Source organism: Larus michahellis, chromosome 3 (genome assembly GCF_964199755.1).
Source record: "Larus michahellis chromosome 3, bLarMic1.1, whole genome shotgun sequence".
Taxonomy (NCBI): Eukaryota; Metazoa; Chordata; class Aves; order Charadriiformes; family Laridae; genus Larus; species Larus michahellis.
Genome location: NC_133898.1, coordinates 79,942,824 through 79,964,623, shown reverse-complemented (window position 1 = coordinate 79,964,623; position 21,800 = coordinate 79,942,824). Strand labels below are relative to the sequence as shown.

The window sequence follows — 21,800 nt, the reverse complement described above, 5'->3', positions numbered from 1 at the left end:
AACAAAAGTGCTTCCATGCAACCCAGTTCATTAGGTTTTATGGCTAAAACTACCCAACAAAATATGCTTTTCCCAAATATATTATTTCTAGTGCTGGTGTGCAAACAAAATTTGCTAAATGAAATTCTTAATAGAAATCTGAAGTTCAGTGTATCTTAATCCTTTATTTGCTCTGGAGAAACCATGGTGCTGATTCCTGGACATGGCCTAGGATCCTGTAGAGACCAATTATAAGTCCCCAGGAAAATAACGTTATACCAAATGACTATTTTAAAAAAACTTTCTTGGAAAGATTAAGTATGTATTGTTGCAAATACAATATTGTACAATACAATATAATATGTAAGAAATACATATCAAGACTAATTTTTTAAAACTTAATTGAAAGGGAAGAATCCATCTACTTGAAATTCATATTGTTCTTAAGAAAAAAGTAATGAGTGGCCCAAGCTCATTCAAGCTTCACATTTGAAGTTGCAAAAGACCAATGGCTTCAGTGTTATAAGCAGGTGTAAAGTTTAGCATGAATAGAGTAATACTGCCTCAAACACTTCTTTTATAAACTAATCACCAGTGTAAAACTACATGAATACTAATCGTGAAAGCAGATAGTAATTTCTTATCTCTCTCTGGACAGACTAGATGTAACCTATAGCTTAATTTTGTTCACTGTGGTTATCTGAACTGGTCTGAACCTGTTGGCTGTGGTCTGTTCTAGCTACTAGGTGTGAAACTGTTTCTATTCTTCTTGCCTACTGTCATGTCCTTAAAGCTTCCCTTCACACGTCTTTTTCACCTTACTTAGGCTAGAAGCAGTACAACATTGCTTGTAAGCATTTTAAAGCTTAAGTTAAAGTCTACAGAAATGTCGTAATATTACCATATCTTGCTTTCTTCTTGTGTAGTCAGCTACACTTTCTACTTGTTCTTTCAGTTAGCTGTAGTTTTTGTGTTCTATGTCCCATCAAGATTCAGCTTAGTGGGATTCGCTCCATCGAACATGAGACTGCAGCAAGAAACTCTGTGCTTTGGATTCCAATATGCTATTAAGAGGTCTGTGATGGCAAATGTGAAGTGATTATTCTCACTGAGCTTGGAAACACTGTATATCAGAGATGTAATTGAGATTCATATTCATGTGGGAATATTTTTTAGCTTCCAAAGGAGGTCCAAGGGCAGGAAGTGGATGTGTAATAACCATTTTGGCTTGATGCATGTGCTCAGAGGTTTAATGAAATGAGCAGCTCAACTATGTGAAAGAAATAATCACACACTGACTTTCTGTTTCGTTGTAGATGATGAAGCTCTACTTCATCTACCATAGTATAAATGCATCAATCTAGTTAGGTCCCCTCAGAGACTTTTTGTCTATGTTAATAATTTAATGAACAGTCTTATGCTAATGTGTGTTTCTGACACTTATTTTCTCAGGAACTTTTTGTTGTTGATGGTATACAGTAATAGTGTTCCACAGCTTTGGAACACGAATTGAATAATTGAATTGTAGGAATAACTTACTATGTTATTGAGAGGAAATGAGTTTACATAAACCACTGTGTGAATCTGTGAATAACCCTTAAATCACAACCATAACAAGAGTCAAATGTACATCACACGTTGTGTTATGCTTTCAGCATCTTTTTAATGACAGTCATTTGACTATTTAGGCTACATGCTGCTGTAGGAAGAACACGCTGGAATTTGAACTAATGTTATTCCTTGATTTGTATCACAGCTTAATTCACATATGAAGGTTTATTGTTTTTTTGTTTTTTTGTTTATTTTCTCCACTTAGAGTGGGTGGCTTTTGGGGAATTACTGTCAGACCTGTAATCCTTCATCTTTCATTTTCCTTTTCAGGCTGTTGTCCATACTCGTGGTCCTTGAGGAGAAGTAAAGGTTGGTAAGAGCCTTTAACTATGTGAGATCTCTTCAGATCTTCAGAAATAAGAGATAGAGGGGCCAGAAATCCTGATTAAATACTCTATTTTGAAGCAGTTTGATGAGTATTTCAATAATGGAAATTGGATTCTTTCTTATATAGCCATGCAAATGTCAAATTTCAGAATATTCCATGATATAATAACAGTGTAGTTGTAGCCCTGATTTAGATGATGGCTATAACAACACTGACTAAAACCTTGAAGGTGGCAGAGAAAAGTTATAATCTGCTTAGGGTCAGCATTCATTTTTTTTGTAGGCTTCCTGCAGAATTGAGGTCGTTATGTTAATATTGAAAATGCAAGTGGACAATCTGGCAATGTACCTCAGAACTTGGAGGTTTTTCCTAAATCTTTATAGATGAAGGGTTTTGTACTTTGGAGCTATAATTCTTAAGGTAGATACAGAAGACAAATTGAATTCTGGGAAGATTTTGACTTAGGCAGTTGCCTTCTCTTAAACACCAGGAGCTTTGGAATTAATTTGGAGGTGTGTGTAAAGTAATGCATCACATACAGACTTTCTTTGGTGCATATGGAATGGTAATTTCAAGGTCTATGTGGATGTTGGGGGTAGGGGAATTTGCATTATTCTCTGCTTTCTCCTGAGTCTGGAGGTATCCTCTGGTTTATAGTATTTTTCTTTGGAAACCCTGTTTTGCAGAGGGAAATCCTACATCTCTGAGGCCTAAAAAGGAAAAATGAGGAAGGTATCCTCCATAAATACTGCTGTGTTTGATGAGCTGGTGATGTAGTAAAGAGAAGTAAATTGAATGGTAGCAGTTTATGAATTTTAATGTGTTTTTTATTCACATACTATTTTACTGTATTTTTAGTTTTCCATATATAAAGTATGCAAAGGACTGATTAATCAGAAAAGTCATTCTTAAATGTAAATCCACTGAACAAACCCAAATCTCATTGCAGCAAATATGGCTAAGAAAAATTAGCTTGGATGTGGATATGAGAAAATACGCTTTAGTTTGAAGTAGGTGTAAGACGGAAAAGCATTATGAGTATGTATGTACCAGTTAACATACAATGCTCCACTTAATACTAGTATTCACTAAACTGTGATGCTCTTAGGGGGCACAAGGATATGCTATTCCTGGATATCTCTGCTTAGCAGCTGCAGACAAACTTGAAAGGAATTTCAGTAATCCTTGTAACCAACCTATCTAAGCAGGGAATCTGCTGTTCTTTTCTCTCCAGCTATAGGGTCCTGCAGACCAGGCCCTGAGGAAGCTTAGCTCAGGTTGTGGTGTCATCAGATTGATTGAGCCAATCTAACAACTCACTGCCACTGGAAGGAGAGAAACTTCCTTCTTTAACCCTGCTCCCAGCTGCGCAGCCCTGACACCATGCATGGCTGCTGGTACCCACTGGAAACCCAGCTCAGTGATCTGAGGACATTCCCCCTCAACCCCAATTATTAAAAAAAAAAAACCAAACCAAAAGCGCTACATTTTTTCTGTTCAGCGACCGGGTAGTACCTGGGAGCAGGAAAGAGTTGAGCAGGCATACTGGTTTTCGTTTCCAAGACAAAGATGGCATTTGAAGGCAACTGGATTTGGGAACCCATGATGTGCTTGATTCGGAGAGACCGCAGAAGGGTACTCTTACTGCTTGCTTCTGAAGTATGAACAGTGGGCTATGGAGTGACAAAAAGAAGGGGCTATATACCTGTCTGAGAAGCAAGGGGCCTCCCTATGGGGTTGGGAAGGGAATCAGTCCTGGGAGCATATTGCCTGAGAGTTGCAAGAAACAGAATGGGAGACGTGTCCAGGAAAAGGCAGTTAGAACAGGCATGGGGCTGAAAGCATGAGCAGAGCTGACAAGGCTGGTGGAAGGAGAGACAGTGGCCGCTGGAGCCATGCTATCTTCTCTCATCCACTTACCACCCAACACTGGACTGTAGAGACAAGTGGAGAGGCAGTGACGGGGTCCCAGCTGCCGGAGAGTTCCTGTGCTGGTCTGTCCAGAGCTTGCAGTTCTTTATCCAAAGTAAGCCAAGACCACTTCAATCTGTCAAAATTCTTTTCCTACTGAGAGAGTAGTAGGGAAGCTACTGATTAGTGCTTTCACATGTATCTTATTCTGGTGGTTCCTCCAGCTGTCCATAGATTCAAGATCTTTGGATTCCAGTTGTCACTTGTGTATTTTCCAGATGAGCTCCTACTAATTTCTAGTCTGTAGGGTGTTGTCCTTTATTCTCACCTTTCATACTTTCCTGCTTTGTGGCTGGACATGTTTTGAGTTGGTTCCAACAATAATTTGCCCAACGATCATAAAACTTTCTGTCAACAGCAGTTTATTCTTTAAAGAAAAGAAACCTAAATGGCTTTGATGCCTCGTAGGTTATCACTGAAGAGACTAAGTTTTGCAAGTGACTTGTGTCTGATGTTCAAGCCTACTGTGAACTAAAGCCTTGTATTAACTTCCATCTGCCTTCTATGGTTTTAACGTAGCTCAGATTTGCAGCCTTTTGCCTTCTTTTTACATCTTCCTGTTTCACCCCCAGTTCCTCTGCAGCAGCATATCTTCCAGGATACATTCCACAGGAACATGTTCCTAGTTTGAGGATTACTGCTGTAACTGAAATCCTGCAGCAGTCTCACAAGGAAGTGGTGATTTTATGTGATAAGGGATTTGCCTGAAACTGTGGCTATGATTCTTCTTTCTACGCTTTGTGTTTGCATGTGTTATATTAGTGCAAGTGAGATCACAATGAGATTGTGGATTTAGTGCTGTGTCTATTTAAAATGTTTGTGGGCATTTAAAAGTTTAGAGAAAAAACTTGAAATCTGGAATTTTGTCTCTTGTCTCCCTTCCTACATAAGGCAAGTATTGCTCTAAAATCACCTAGTTTAGGTAAATGATCAGTTATATCAAGTGTCTGTCTTAAAAGATACACATTCTATCTCCACGTTGTGCTAGAACATATCCATGAAGTCTAGAAGCAGAATAAAAATTTTAGTTTTTCATTGTTTGTAAGATTACATAATTGGTATGCTCTCTGCCTCCCATTTTGAGGAATATATAAATGAGTTGTATGGAAATTTAAAAAAAATAATCTTTGAACACAGTTATTTGCGATGTAAGTGTATTATCTAGCTTTATTCTTTAATGTGCGTTAGCAGATCTTTTCCTGCGAAACAAAAGGTGACTAAAGTATGGAATGAAGTGATGTGGAAGATCTATCTTGAAAGTAATATATTTAATATAATTTTCATTTCTTTTATAATCGCACATTTTCATGTGACAGACTGGCCACGCATACGCTATAAGAAGTGGTAAAGCTCACTCTTGTGGTATAGTAAGAGAAGTGCAGAAGCAACAGCCCTTTATTTTGCAGTGATTGTTGTTTGCACATGAACATTAGAAGTGACCCTTAAACATACTGCTTTCTGTAGATGAATCCTTGATATTTTCATTCTTCTTCTCTCAATGAACATGGTTTCTTCTGTTCTATTTTTCCTTCTGTGGTCTAAGGAACTTCCTGGGATTGATGCAGTGCACTATCAGGCTGCTGGACAGGTATTGATGCTTACAGCACCACTAACCAAAGCTGCTTTACTAAAACTCACTGGTTTTTCATCAATCATAAAGTTACGAATGCAGCCATTGAAGGAGTTGCGTGTAGTCAGGCTGGATGTTAGCAGAGACTCTGGAAGAAACAGATTTAAAAAAAAGAAAAAAGAAAAAATAAGAGCTCATGATGACCAAAATAACCAGTTTAGTGGCAGAATCTTTTAAATTTGCTGCTAACTGCAGCTCTGCTGAATCTTCTGTGGGTCTTTAAAATATCTGGTCTACTGCCAGAGTCCTAGAGGCCATTAGAGTGAGTATGGGAAGTTACCTACATTTATGTAAAACTCTTGATACTACATAGTTAATAGAGGCCTAATCTCATATTTTTTTGGCAGCTGCATTTTCTTTTAAGTAACACAGTAGATGAAGCCCAGGGTGCGTGTTTGCAATTTCTTTTAATCTTACATGTATTGTCATCTGTGTCTGATTTGTTAGTTTGCATTTACTTTACTATATTTACATGCTATTAGTTAGTATTATATCTTGTTTGTTGTCATGAAGTTCTTTGTAAGATTTTTCTGTGCCAGGGTGATAATAGCATTATAGAGCCAATATATGGCATTACTTTAGTATTCTATAATTAATGTAGAAATAGAAGGCTCTATTATGAAGCAGAACAGCATTTGCAATTATCACTTTATAGTACCTCTCTGGAAAGAGTTCTGTCCTAATAAAATTCCAGTTTGCATTTAAAGAGTGAACAGGCATCTGCACATAGGTTTTGTTATTCCCTTTAGGCTCATTTTTCCTCCTGGTAGCGTGGGATGGATGAGAACATCATGCACTCAAGCCACTAATCCAAGATAAGCAATATAATAAATTTTGTAGTTAGAGCTGCTCATGATTGACATGCAAGGCACAGAGAAATAATGCTGCATGTTTTCAATGAGAAACGTATAGGAGATTACTTAAAAATTGAATCACGTAGTGTTGATTACAGTTTGTATATGAACCCCAACAGAGTAGTTCTGTCTGTTGAATAAGGGAAGTAAATGTAGTAATCTTGGCCCACGCTACACAGATGGTCTGTGAGTCACAAATTCACATTAGCAGACATCTGTGCAATAGAAATCACTAGTCAGAAAAAGAATCTCCATGTTTTCTCTTGTGTTCAAAGACGCCATTGCTTGAAGAAGGGAAAAGAAGCCTACCAGCAACAAAACCTTGAGACTCCAGTTACAGTGAGTTTCCAATACCATAAATAAATAAATCACTTGAGAAAAACTAGTAAGCCCATACTGGAAAGTAAAATGGAAAAAAAGTGATTTTTTTTTTCCTAGCTGGCTGGCTTCTCTACTGAGTCCATACCTGACCCTCCAGCAACTGTGAATATTTTAATTTCAACAAAGCAGCACTTGGTTTTTTTTCTTTGAGAACTTGAGATCAGAACATTTCTGATCAGCTCTTGAGCCTTTGAATTTTACCAGGTTGTTCATGTGAGATTTGTTTTGTTCTTTTTTTGAAATGAAAACTAAGTCTGTATGCTTTCTCTGGAAACCATGTTGAAATTTGAGAACTATGTACCACAAAGCTGCCAAAAACTTACCTGGTACACCTCCAATAAAGACTGGCTTCCTGTGATCAATTGCCTTTGGATTTAGTGGCCCTACCACATGGTTGACTTCAGAGTCCACATCCAGCTGCACCACATTAGCATCTCTAATAACTGAAAGGAGAAGGAACAGGAATCAAGAAGATCGTAAGAGTTTTCTGTGACAGGAGTTATCTGTTTGATCTGAGTAGTTTGTTTTAGTGTTTGCTAGATTGGGTGTGAGCCATGAGTGACAGTATAGGGCAGATTCTGGCACAGAGCAGGACCAATGGAAGATACAGTGTGGGAGCAAGGGTGCTTTTGAGTGGGGCTCTTGATTGCTGGCAGCTGTGTCTAGACTGCAGGGTATGAGCATACAATGGCGTGTGGCGTAGAAAAACTGCTGGCCAAATCATTCCCAGTAGGGGATGTACTAGAATGTAGTGAGGTTTCCTCCTTGCTTGTGTGCCTTGGCTTCCTTCAGAAGGACCCCAGAATGCATGGGGAGAGGGTGCACACTGAGATCTCTTCTGGATGTGATGCTGGGAGACATCCCAAGTCAGCATCTAGACAGGAGGGTAAGGGAGTTCAAAGTACCTGAGGTTTAGAAGTACTTTTTGACTTTCAAACCCAACAAAGAAGGATGGCTGTCTAGCACAGAGGCAAAATCCTGACTGTAGACATCACTCTGTGTGAGGGAGGGGCTCCCCAGATCTATCCTGTTATTTGACCTTTAAGGACAGGATATACTTGTGCCTTCTACATTCTACCAACTTATTTAATCTCTAATTGGGAAAAGAAGAATATCAGCTGGTATATGACTTAGGAAAAGTTGTCAGCGTTTCAGCTAGGCCGTCTTGTGTTCTTTGAACAAGGAACTTCTGTCTTTGCTTTTCTTCATAGGAACTTGTGCTTGCCCTCCTGGGAAGCTCTACAATTCCTGTTTCTGAGAGATTAATATGACTGTGTCTTTCACACAAACTTGTGTCTTGATAGGTGAAAAGGAAGAACTGAAATATGGCCCCATTCCCAGTGCACAAGCCCATGGAGATGAATATCTGGGGAGGGAGAACTGGGCTCTGTCACCTTACTTAGGGGATGATCATGTTTTACTGACCTGCAATTCGGTGCCACCTGCCATCGCAGAGACTCTGTTTCAGTGTCACTGAAGTTGAAAAATCCCTGATTCCATTATTCAGTTTCACAGTAACCTGGGGGAAAATAACACAGTCATCACTGTAAACTCCCTCCTGTTCTCTTTTTTCCTTCCATTGTAGTAATGCTGTATTCCCTACTCAAAACATGTCTGGTATGTAAGTGAAAGAAAAACATAATTTCATTAAATTCTTTAAAATAAAGCACCTTTCTAATTCATGGATTTAGGTGTTTTTTGGGTTTTTTTAGATTCAATAGTTCTGCAACATTTCTGATTTGAACTCAAGGAAGAGTTCAAAAAAAAGATTAAAGAATAACAGCTAATTTAACTCAGATTTTCTAGTACTGCTACTCTATAATTTTCTGCGTGGTAAATTAGTGTTTAGAGGCATCATATGATGCTTTGGCATCTTGCTAGCCACTTAATAAGGAAAACAGTCATGAAAAACCCAAGTACAAACAAACAGACAACATGTGAGAAAGGAATAGACAGGGAGCTTAAGAATGACTTTTAAGTTATTTGTTCAAGCTTACCAGTGAATCTCTGGCAGAGCTAAAAAGTGAACCTAATTCTGAATTTTTCACCTCTGCTTTAGTTACATGGATTAATATCTTTCTGCATGGAAATGTTACAGCAGCGGCAGAGCAGCATTGCGTCTCTATTGCAGGGCACAAGATTCCCAGTGGTGATTGCCAGAGAACTCCAAACACTGAGTCCAGCCACTCAGGCTTTTCAAGCGTCTAAGTTGACCCTGATAATGCTGACACCTTGTTGACTTAAAAAGTTGCAAGGAAACAATTTATACATTTTAGAGGATATCTGTTTCAGTATAGTTCTAACTGAGAAACTTTTAAACATTTTTTCCATGAGGGCACCAGGAAACAAAAATGAAATGATCCTCATATTCTCTTTTATCCACCTTTGGACAAAATATATAGGAAAAATTAAAGCAAGTACAGAATTATGAGAGAAAGTGCTCCTTAGTAAATCACCCAGACAAGCTGTACTGAGAGATGCGTACATTAAAAAAATGAATTAAAGGTGCTGATGGTTCTTATTTGTCAAGCAAAAGTGTTTTCACAAGACAGGTCTTTGATAATGCACTGAAAGAGAGTAGATAGTTAATGGTAAAAAAACACAGATGCTTACTAAGAAGGTAACTGATGTACCTGTTGCAGTGACAAGCAGGGAAGAGTTGCTTTTCCAGGGTGAATTTTGTTTATGAATTGCATATGTATTACACAGGAAGTGAGGTTTGAAGCAGTAAGTGAGGTGATAAAGTTGGAAAACCAGTCAAGTTTCTGGATGTGCAACCCTTCCATTAGATTTTTACATAAGAGGTATGTAGGCTGGACGAGTTGTACAAAGATGTAACTTTTAAGTGTGGTATGATACACAGCAATGCAATGTGCTTTAAGAAGTTCTTTGTTAATTTGCCAAGGACTAGCTACAGCTAGTCAAAAGTTAGGTGCCTAGCTGAAGCACCTGTTCTCTCTATAGTCAATACAGAAAAATAGATTCTCTGAATGACAGCTCATTTAGTCACCTATATTAGACACCTGCTTTAGGATAGGATGAAACACTGTTAAAACTGTTCATTCGGTCACTCTACTGTAGGTTTCTGCTCTTGCAAGAGAGGTGACAGCATGTTTCCTCAGGTGTTGCATTTCTAACTGAGGTACAACCAGCCTTACTTGAATACCCTTCCACTTTGGTTGACAGTTAGATACTGGGTAGTGCATTGTAGTGGTTAAAGAATATCCACAGTGCTTAATCTATTGATTTGAGTTTCTTTACTACAAAACTTGCCCTGAGTTTCTTTACTGCAAAAAGGAAAAGAACAAAACAAAAATTCCCTTGGTCTAAACCTCTGCTTATTTTGTCTGCTTAGACTGCAACATAGAACTGTATGTAGGCAATGCATAGCATGAAGGGATACAGATTTTAGTGATGAACATAATAAAAAGCAACAGCAACAACTGTCTGATAAGTTTATTTCAAACTTCCCTCTTTCAATTGACAGCCTTACAAAAATCCAGAGGCTCTAGAAACCAGATCAACAGACAATCAGAACTTTCCCTCATTCTTTCCATCACACACATATATGTTAAAGGAAGAATAGACTGAGTACAACTCAGACCTCTCTTTTAACAAACAAAAAATAGAATTCATCAACAGTTACCTTACTTGTAACTGTTATACATTTTTAATGTGTGGATGAAAGAACAGCACCAGAGAGTCAATGTTCATGCTTCTGTTCAACTGCTCATTAAATATTTATAGTTGCTATCAGTACAGTGATCTGATTTTCTCTTAGGTGTTAGTTTTTGTATTTTGAAATAAATATCTGGGTTGCCTAATCTAAGCAGTTAGTATGTTTAGGAGAGAAATAAGAATTAATTAATGGCAAACTTGTAAGACAAAAGCTGCACGTAGCAGAGCCCAAGTATGTAGGAGAGGAACCAGTCAAAGCAGTGAAGGAAATGTGACCTTCATTATACCTGTCCATTTCTCATGTGCATATTCAGGTACTCTCCATTCACGCTGTGACCATGCAGTAGAATTCCTGAGCTGCTTCGGGGACGTATTTCAAAAACAACTTCAAATTTCAGGCCTAAACTGAAGGATTCATCTGCAAGGTAAAAAGAAGAACATTCTTTTTGTACTGAGTTAGTGATGAAATTGGACTTTTATTCAAAATCAAAATAGAAGTTCAAAGCCCAGGGGGGAACTTATTTGTCCTGTCTTTAAAACTATTGAAATGTGTGCCAGTACACATACTTGAAGAGATGGCATGGTGTGCTGTCAATGACCCATTTCGACTTTCGTTTTGATTATATTTGCTTGGGGTACTAATAAAGCTTTCTTTATTTTTCTCATTATTTAAAAAAATGTATTTTGTTTAAAAATATTTCTTAGCAGAAAGTAAATTATCTGTATTTTTTGGCAGTTTCTTATTGTGCAATTCAGCAGTCCCACAGTGAGTGGGAGTTCCCTTGAGCTTTGATGACTCAGTAGAAGAAACTCCCTTTTTCAATCTGGTGGCAGGCCAGGGAGCAAATTAGAAACACCGTCTAATTCTTCTTGGTGTTGCCAATGAATAGGGTTGTGCAGTTTCCTTTTCTGTTCAGATCAGAGCCTATGTGACCAAAAAACCCTCCTAAAACACTTCCTGGAACACAGCAGGCCTAAATGACAGAAGAGATGTGTTCTGTCATGCTGTTCATTATCAAGACATGCAGAAAGCCTTTCCTTAGGATTTTTGAATTACATGTTGTTTTATTAATTAAAAAAATAAAGGATGACCATTTGCTGGTATACTTTGTCTTAGCCACATTGACTTCTATATGTCTATGATAATTTTTACCATAGTATAATCTGTTCCCTTGTGAAATTATTCTAATTATTTGAAATACATACATACAGATGTATTTATGTAACAACCTTGTAGTTGTGACCTGTCAACATCAGCTGCTTACCACAATAATGATCTGTGTCTAATAATCCTTACAACTCATAGCCTCAGAAATTACCACATCATTTAGTAAAATATGCCATTCTGAAGCACAGTGAACACTGCAGTCTTATTATGGGATGCATTTGTTTAGTAGTATATTACCGAGGACCACATATCCTCCTTCTGATGAAAAGTATGTTCCTGCTTCCGATGGTCCTTCAAAGCATGGCGTTACACTAAATGTCTGCGAAGCTGAAGTAATTGATCTTCCATTGAGCTGTAAATTGCTGAGACAACCACTAAAACTGTAGACAGAGTTAATCTGAGGGGGGAAAAAAAGCATAATTAAGTAGATACTGTGCTTGTGGAAGGAAGTAAATTCTTCTGTCCTTATTTGTTTATGAGCCGTAAGGCTGTGATTGTCTGGTTTTGTCTGTTTTGAATTAAAAACCAGTTTCCAGAGAAGAGAAGCAGGACAGATGCTTTTTGTAGCTGCTCATATCTCTCTGATGACTTCAAGGTAACTCCAACTTGTGTTTCTCAAACAATCCTTACTAACTGTGAGAAACAATGTGCAACTAGCGCAAGGCAGTGCTCATATTCTCATACCCTCAAGGCAAGACAAGGGTTTACTTTTTCTGAGTAGTGTATCTATTGTGTAAGGCATGTAACACTAAAGATTACCTTGAAAGAGACTTGGTTATATTCATGTTTGCTTTAACTCTCCTTTCCATACACTTCAGTACCAAGATATAGAATAGAATCTTGACTTGTAGGTACTGTCTTAAAACAGAGATACTAAGACAACACTAAAATCTTTCTGAAACTCATCTATATCTCAGACCTTAGGGTGAAACTAATCTCACCTAACTTTACCTGTCTTATCTAAGCTCGGATGTAACTAGGATTTCTCCATTCCTCAGGTCTATGGAAGTCTAGCCCAGCTGCTGCCAGCCCAGACCTGTGGGAGCTTTCCTATCCACTTGAACTGAGCTGCGTGCTCCTCAGCATGCTGAGGATTCATATCATAAAATGCTTTTTCCTGAATCCATCCCTATCGTCAGCTTTTGCATTAGCTGTGCATAAAGGTATGGGATGATGTAATGGGTATTTGCTTTACCTGGATATTTTTTACAGCTTTTCCGGGAGCTACACCCCCAATATAGAGTGGTTCAGTGACTTGCCAGTTATTAGCATTACCACTGAAAGGTTCTTCCAGTACTCGGAGGCCATCAATTATCAAGCGACCAATATTTTTCCCTCTAATAAATATCACCTAGAAAGGAAGAAGAAAAATTTGGAAGATCAGTTTCATCTGTTGAAGGAACATTCCTGTGCAGTGCAATAAGATAAGAAGTTTGAGAAGAAAAGCTTGTGAGTGATACTCTCAAAGCCTGTTTTATTAACTGCCTATATTCTTTGCTGGACAACCCTCTCTTTTCACATTCATGCAAAGGTTAGATAGTAAAACTGCTATCTTTCTTACATTTTGGTGTACAAGGTAGAGGTAATCAAGGTGTCACAAGGTCTACTGGGATCTGCCCATTTTATATTAGCATATATGATTCATTGCTACAGAGCTATCACTGTTAGCATTTTCATGTTCTTTGCCAGTTTTATGGTCTGGATTCATCCAGCCTGCTTTAAACACTTAAGTGCCCAAGTTAGGAGCTTAGTAACTGTAGACTTTCTCTGTAGTCATTGAGGAGAGAGAGGTACCTACAGAGGGAAATTCACCTTGACCCCTAAAATTGTCTTTTTATGTTCACAGAGGGAGCCTAAGACAGCTGTGCTCCTTGCTTAGGCACTTCAAAGAAATTTGCTGAACAAAGTTATCCTAGTCGTTCCTTTTCTAGCTAACTTAACTCTTAATTGCCTCACTATTCTACTTGTTTCAGTCACTTCTGTTCAGCTGTTAGTGTTGGGAATTGCTGGATTTTTATAGCTGACTCACTTTCTTGTTCCAAGTTAATGACTTGATAAAATGCTGCATAGAAGATTCAAAAATATTGGCAGTCGTTTCTTAACATATAGGTGTGGTTATGAAGACATGAATGAAAACTCTCTAAACTGTCGCATCAGCCATGTCTTTACTGCAGCCTTGATAGCATGTGCTATCATAATGATTGCTTTGTTTTACTTACATTATGCCAAAGGCCGTCATTGTATTTCTCTTGGCTCTTAATCCTTATCTTCTGATGACCAGCATTAAACATAAAAATGAGTCGGCCATGAGCAACAAAAAGGGCCATGAAGTTAGTCTCTTTTTGATCTGAGACGTAGAAAATCATTCCATGAGATGAGTGAGTTTTCAGACTGATAGAGAACTGAGCTCTGGCACACAGAAACAGAATATTAAAATTAGAGCAGATATAATGGACTTAAATCAAACTGCAGGCAAAGGAAAACAGAGATTTTCCTCTCATCCAAAGGAATATACATTTCCTTTATGGAAGTGGTGTTTCCAAGAAACATTCCATACTGGTTTCTGGAGTAGAAGTCAAAGTTGGAGAATAAGCTGCCTTGCAAGGAACTTGTTTTCAAAAAGTAAAATCTCTGGAGTGAATAAAATCAACACAGACCACATATAACTAACACTATGTACACCACATTTTCATTCCTGTTGAACATCAACATCGGGGGACTTTTTAACTGTGATGGTATGGAGGCCCAACAGTTCACAAATCTTTAATGTTATGCCAGCTAAGCTTCTCCTTCCTTGTGGTTCCTTCTGAAATCCAAGACAACATGGCAAGTTACACTGAGTTAGTTTGAGACTGCCAACAGTGAAGATTTCTTGAGTGATTGGTATTATTACTTTGGGTCTAAAAAATGGCAAAGCTGTACTGGTGTAGGACAGTGCTGGAACTGATTACTCCTGCCTCTCATGTCAGGTGACTAGCCTAGCTTCCATTCTTTGTATTGCCTGAAGGATCTATATGTTCCCCATTGCATGTGTGTGTACATTTCACACACACTTAAGCCCTTGCCAATATCAGTTGTTTTAAAACACCACAAGTCATTGGTTTTTTAAAATGGACATTACAATGATGAAGCTGTAATAACAGTTGTAAAACAAGTATGTCTTGTAGGGATGAAGAGACATATAAGAGTTTGGGATTTCCTTCTTCATATGGGCACCGTCAGGACTGCCCTAAGTAAAACACTATTGAATTAAAAAAAAAGTAATGCTTTTTTTTATTTAAATCAGGAAATAGCACTCTTCTCTTCTGAGTTAGTGGTCTGGTATGCTTCCAGGAAGTGCTGTGTTGTTGAATTTATAGTCTTTTATAAATTCATAAAGTATTAAACCAAAATCCTTTGTTGGTCATAACATACCATATGGCATATTCTGTGAGAGCCTGGGAATTAAATCCCCACAATATCTGGACTCTTTATTAGCTACTTACATTTCCGTTATGGCTTGAATTGGACATGGTTTTCATAGCTTTATGTCCTACTGCACTGTGTAGATTCCTAACCATTAAACAGCTGACAAGGTCCACTCAACATGTAACCGCTTAATTTCTTGGTGAACTGTTGTGTTAATTTCCAGCTCTGCTCTAATGCCATTGCTTCTTGTGTAGAGAGACAAAAGGAGCATTGCTTGTATAGAACTAACATCCTCAGAGTTTTCATACAAATAGGCAAGGAGACACATTTTGTTAATATACAATGCAGGTGAAGACTCCACAAGAGGGATGTGACTGCAAACAGATTCTTTCTATTGCTCTTACTCAACTGAAACACCTTTTAATATATCCTAACAACATGCTCTATACAAAAATTGGCATAAGATATATAGGGAAAAGCCAGGGTAACAGCAAAAATGTGTCCTTTTTTAAAAAATTTTAAATATATCTTTCTCCTCCCCCATATATTTAATTTTTATTTCTAAGGTCCCTTTACCTTTGACTGAAATCTTTTGGTATGTGATCAAATTCTTGCCGGCTGTTTGCTGTTCCTCCAAACTGATAGGCATGTTCGGTTGCCTTGGGATTCATGGGCAAGTGGCACTGAGGGTCTCTTTGCATATTCACTTCTTGATACAGTTTTTTGAGGCCAGTTGAAGGCTGTGAAATCTTGTCTTTATCTCTTCCCACCTTCATAGAAAGATAACCATTAACCAGAAATTGTAACTAAGATTGGACATAATAAAATAACAGTATAATTTCTATCTAAGCTAGTAATGTATTTTTTCCTTACAAAAATACCAGGAATGGTTCCAAGTCAAATTTTCTGTGGACAGATCTACTGTAGATGCTGATGCAGGGCAAAAGAAGGGATAAACAGAATACTTGTGTAGCTAACATAATTACAATTCAGTTCTTTTGCAGTTTTTCTAATTGAATCTTTTCCTCTCTGCTTTTGGTGATATCAGCTATACTGTAAGCATGAGAGGACATATTTGGACTAAAAGTTCTGCATATTAGAAGAAATTTTTTTTTCACATTTATATTAATGTGTACTAATTCTGCCCAGTAGAGAGAGACATACAGAAGTTGCCGAGAACAGAAGCAAGCTTATTGCCTTTAGGATACAGAGGAAATCAAGAAGGCTTGTTTCTGCAGTACTTTTTTGAAGATGTCATAAATTTTGTTTAACGGTTCTAGCAAGAGAATGATACAAGGCTAGATAGGTTGGGCCAGGGCAGTCATTTGCAGTGATGGAGTATGTAAAGGAACAGGATCCTTTTCTTCATATATCTCAAATAGTTTTCATGTGGTACATTTTGGATCTGTGATTTGAAGAATTCCCAGTCATGGCACAGTATGTATCAACTTTGGAAAACTCTAGGGTGGTACTGTGGCAATTTGTAGCAAACCTTTTTATTACGGTTTCCTTTGGCTTTTGATGAGTTTTTTGCTTTCTTGTGGAGAAGAGCAACCGGAGGAGATTCAATAGGGCATCCATACAACGAAGCCTGAACTTTCTCAGAGTACTGCTGGAAATCTTCCACTTCAACCTCTCGATCCAACCTATGTTTCAAAGAGACGATGACAAGAACAGCTTTTTTCCAAGTGTTGGAATTGTCTTCATAAAAATCATAGAATTTTAAATTTATAGTTTAAATGGTGTTTGGATGGGCTTTTTTTTAATTCTTGGATCATGGATAAAAGTACAGATTTATAAGTCAATGTTTGGGTAATGTGGACAGCCTATACTACCTCTGCCTGTTGTATCCATGCTTGCATAAGCAGAGAGTATCAATCTGCAGCATCAAATTTGCTTTAAAATCTTCTATATAAGAACATTTCATAAAGCGATTAAGATCAACCAATTCTGACCATTTTCACATGACCAAACTCCTAACTTCCCCAGCTTCTGTGAGATGCCGTAATATCATTTTGTTTCAAAGGCAGAGCTGAAAGCTACATAATATAAATGCAAATTACAGCTATGAAAATTATACATTGCACCAGCAGCATTAGCAGGTGCAGTACTGAAAGCTGATTTACATCAAGTTATTCTCACTTTAACAATATCTTAACCTAGCAGGTCTGTGCCAACATATTCCATGGAAAATAAGGTAAGAAACTCATTCACACATGCTGTCATCTCACCAAATGAGACAGGGATTTTTATTGTGACAATAAATCAGTTCTCTTGAGCTACTATTCAAGCTGTCAGGCAGCGACTGTCTGGTAATGCATTTGGGAGGATGCTACACACCTAGTGAAGTAAGCGTTGCTTATGCAGCCAGTGAAGTTGGCTTGCTGCGTTCTGAAGGGAGAGCCGCCAAAATAAAACTTCTTGACGCTGTCTGGGCTTTTCCCTGCTCTGTCCTTTGCTGGGTTCTTCTTGCTTTGTTTCTTGTCATCAACAGTCAGCTCATATCTGCAAAACATCCATTTTGTAGGATAGTTTTGGAAACGTCAATGGTGGTTAGACAGCATATTACATGAGCCCAAAATGCTCCACTCAGTGTATACATCACTGAATGGTACGCTTAAAGTCATAAGAAGACCTTCTTGCTTCCAGCTGTGCAACAAGTAGCAGTGCAATAACTCACTTGCAAAGTTGAGTCCAGAGGCCCATGGATTTCATAATACCCTGGGGTTAATTGTAAAGTTAAAAAATACAGTCTATTCAGCAAAGAATACAGAAACTAAGCATTGCTAATAAATGGATGGAGCCACCATTTGGGTAAAATAAGATCTAAGCACATTCTAATCGTTTTTTCGTTATGCCCTTATCCCATTTTCCATCTCTTTCATCACAGTACACTGATGTTTGAACTTATACAATGTTTTTTACCTAATCTCATTTTGCAACTCATTAATTGCTGCAGAAGTCAGGAAGGATTCTATTCCTTTAATAAGAAACTGAGTATAAGTAAACCATCAGACACTGATTTTGTTTGGCAAGTTCATAATTCAGCACACTCAGGGAAACATGACCGTCCCCAAGACTATTCCAAGGCACTTTTTTGCACCTTCAGCTTTTCAAACTATGTTTCTTGGATGTTAGAAGTCATAGGTACAAACCTCTGTTTGCATTAGAAAACTGTGAATGACCTGGTTGTATCTGTGTAGGCAGGATTCTTGAAGAAAGTTGCTTTCGTTATTTGACCTTCTAAGAAAATTTTAAACTTAGAAAACAACAGTAAAACATACCAATAAAACAATGCTTTCAGTTTTTTTTAAGAAGCACATAGAGAGACTTATCTCCTACTGCTGTATTTAGTCTTACATTTTTGTCTGTCAGTACTAGAAGTATTTTGAACATGTTCCACTGCATATATCCCAAATGAAGGCTTTTTGTGAAGATGCCTCAATTGCTTCAGGGTCAATTTGGGATTGCTTTGACAAATCAGAACAATCAATCCTGCTGAAAAATTAATCTCATGGTACTCTTAAATTATATTAAACTGCTTTCATACCTGAGGACAAAAAAAGGACTAAGCTTTTAGAAAAACTATTATTTTAGTTTTACTAAAAATTCCCAACATCTTGTGCTCAGGCCAAGCTGGCCAGTTTTCAGTCACATCGATTTTTGGCTTTTGTATTTTTTTAACTGAATTGATCAGTTAAAAATATCACTTAAAAAACCCCACTTAAACATCACTTTGAAAGTGAATATTGAATGATAACATGCTTTACAAGAAATATTTATATTCTAAAGGTAGGGAATGAAAGATGCCTGACAGCTTTACCTTTCTGGGGTGACAGAAGTCATGATGAAGTGGGTTTTTCCATCGTTGTAATTTCGGTCTGGTGATTGAATTTTGGTTCCACTTGCATTTAAAACCACAGCACCTCTGTCCATGGAGATGGATAATACATCTGACTGAAATACAGAATAAACCCATCTTCATAAGCAAGGGTAACACAGAAAAATTAACAGTTCTGTACATTTTCCTGGTTTATTTATTTCCCTTCCTGCTGTTTTCCCCATTTGTGCTTTATTTGCAGAAAGGTACACTGAGAAGCAAAACAGGAGATGATCTCATTAGAATTGATATTCTTGCTGTTTTTTAAGCCTGAATTCTGAGAATTTGGCTGCTGATTATGTCTCATGTATCTGTCACATGAGCTCCTTCCGTCTAGCAAGGATGTATGATGTTTACATTTCGTTTGTGTTTCTGGTACTGTATAGAGCAGCTGTTACTGCAAGATTCCTGCTGTCATAAGACTAATACATTTTTTTTCTTTTCCAAATTCCCTGTGATCAGACCCTCAGATCAATCACTCAAAATTATCTCAGATATAAGATCTGCTATCTGGGTCAGGCATAAGGTGATACCGTGCCACATAGCAGGAGAATTGTCTGTTCCATTAGGCAGGCATTGCCACTGTGTGCTCCTAGGAAACATCCTGTCTCATTCTGTCAAGTGCTAAATAGCTGAACCTCCATTTGTTAAGTAGGGCACTTGCCACCTCATAGGATCAGAGCTTTTGAGTTAAAACCAGAAGTGGTGTGTATAAGGCCTCATTTATGCAAACGATGTGGATAACTGACATGGTTACTGATTTCAATTTAAGGTAATACTCCAAGCTGTAAATTGTAAAAGTTCAGGAGTGGTTATCGGTGTCATACAGCCTTCCCTGCTGCACTGCTGATGAGCTTCTGCGAGTATGGCAGAACAGACACTTGGGGGTGGTTGCAAATGTTCTGTCATCTCAGCTCATGCTTGCTGCAGATGTCAGTCTGAGCCTGCAGGATCTTGGAATCGCTCTGGCTCACACAACATTTTGAAAGTGCAAGTCTCTATTTCTGCCCATGTCACACCTCTGAGGGGGCATTTAGAGCAGTCTGGCTTCCCATAGCTGCAAGGAGCCATTCTCAAGTGCAGCTTTTCCCAGTCACACATGGAGGTCTAAGTACCATCTGGGAACACAGGCAGCTGACTGATTTCTGTCAACTCAGCAATGCTCAAAATACCACCCCACTTATTCAAACAAACTTTGTCTTTGCTTTTAGGAGATTGTCTCTGGATGGAAGATGTCACGCCCTCAATATTATTTGTACTTTGGTAGCACCTAGAGGTCCAAATAGGGATTGCAATGCTGCTGAGCTCAGCAAGATCCACTGTGCATTTCTGCCCTAAGGACTTTATTGAGCACAAATGGATGCATGTTAATTCTAGGCATATGATCAAATTCTCTTCTTAACATGAAAATAATATCTAAGCATTGCTGGTTTTTATCTATAGATCAAATGCAAACTGTGAAAATGAGGTCATCAATGAATGCTTCTATATTGCAGTAAAAACTGTATTATTCCTCTAGTATTCTCTTGGGAAACAGTGCAAGGGTAAAATAAAACAAACTGTAGAGAAATATATACTCACTCCTTCAGAATAATAAAACAGCAGCCCGTTGGGCTGCAATGTCCGGAAATTAAAGCCTCCTTCAAATTCAGTAAAGAGAGACACTTTTTGGCTTGATGCAATGAAGCTCTCTCCATTGAAATATGCTTTGCGGGACATCTGTGTATTAAATAAAACAAAATTACAAGTAAACCTCAGGAAACATTCAAATCATAAAAAGAATGAGGCTATTTATTTGTTTTTAAAGATGCAGCCAGTTCAGTTCTGTAAAGCCTTCAGTTTTTCCTGCGTGTCTTAACCTAATTTATATAGCATTTCCCTCACACCCTGTGAAAATCCCACAAAGTGTAGCCATTTTAGACAGTGTAAGTCAAATTGTTCTAAGTTTTCTGGGATTCTTGGCCCCATGCGGCGCTACAGGATTGGGGCAGAGTGGCTCAAAAGCAGCCCGGCAGAAAAGGACCTGGGGGTGTTGGTTGACTGCCGGCTGAATATGAGCCAGCAGTGTGCCCAGGTAGCCAAGAAGGCCAACAGCATCCTAGCCTGTATCAGGAATAGTGTGGTGAGCCGGACTAGGGAAGTGATCATCCCCCTGTACTCGGCACTGGTGAGGCCCCACCTCGAGTACTGCGTTCAGTTTTGGGCCCCTCGCTACAAGGGGGACATTGAGGTGTTGGAGCGTGTCCAGAGAAGGGCTACAAAGCTGGTGAGGGGTCTGGAGGACAAACCTTATGAAGAACGACTGAGGGAGCTGGGGTTGTTTAGCTTGGAGAAGAGGAGGCTGAGGGGAGACCTCATCACCCTCTACAACTACCTGAAAGGAGGTTGTAGAGAGATGGGGGCTGACCTCTTCTCCCTGGTGACAAGTGATAGGATGAGAGGAAACGGGTTCAAGTTACATCAGGGGAGGTTTAGACTGGATATTAGGAAATATTTTTTCACTGAAAGGGTTATTAAACATTGGAACAGGCTGCCCAGGGAGGTGGTGGATTCACCATCCCTGGAGGTGTTTAAAAAAAGGGTAGATGGGGCACTTAGGGACGTGGTTTAGAAGTGGCTTTTGTCAGGGTAGGTTAAAGATTGGACTCAATGATCTTAAAGGTCCCTTCCAACCTCAGCAATTCTATGATTCTATGATTCTATGATTCTATGATCCTACGCCTGCTGATGTTAGTGAGCATGAAGTCTAGAAGCAGAGGGAACTCAAGCCCCTGTCTGAGCTGTGTGGCACTGAGTCACCATCCCAACATGTGATATATTAGTTTGCGTGCTGCACTGAGTGCTGGGGCAGGGTGGCGGGGTGTTGACATGGTGGTCTATAGCCCTCTGAGTCTCAGGAGTAAAACTGGGTC

The 21,800-nt window shown here is 38.6% G+C and overlaps 1 protein-coding gene across 1 annotated transcript in view; it reads right to left on the bottom strand.

Moving 5' to 3' along the window:
* Window positions 1-2,711: 2,711 nt before the first annotated feature.
* LAMA4 (laminin subunit alpha 4) overlaps window positions 2,712-21,800 on the bottom strand; it is a 105,148-nt gene continuing 86,059 nt past the window's right edge. The window contains exons 27-38 of the mRNA XM_074580923.1: window positions 20,470-20,607; window positions 18,832-18,965; window positions 17,349-17,513; window positions 16,501-16,654; window positions 15,585-15,778; window positions 13,820-14,009; window positions 12,796-12,951; window positions 11,838-11,997; window positions 10,720-10,850; window positions 8,180-8,273; window positions 7,078-7,197; window positions 2,712-5,607 (exon numbers count right to left, since the gene is read on the bottom strand). Coding sequence (XP_074437024.1) covers window positions 5,462-5,607; window positions 7,078-7,197; window positions 8,180-8,273; window positions 10,720-10,850; window positions 11,838-11,997; window positions 12,796-12,951; window positions 13,820-14,009; window positions 15,585-15,778; window positions 16,501-16,654; window positions 17,349-17,513; window positions 18,832-18,965; window positions 20,470-20,607 — 1,782 coding nt within the window. The 3' untranslated portion in view covers window positions 2,712-5,461. The remainder of the gene's footprint in view (window positions 5,608-7,077; window positions 7,198-8,179; window positions 8,274-10,719; window positions 10,851-11,837; window positions 11,998-12,795; window positions 12,952-13,819; window positions 14,010-15,584; window positions 15,779-16,500; window positions 16,655-17,348; window positions 17,514-18,831; window positions 18,966-20,469; window positions 20,608-21,800) is intronic.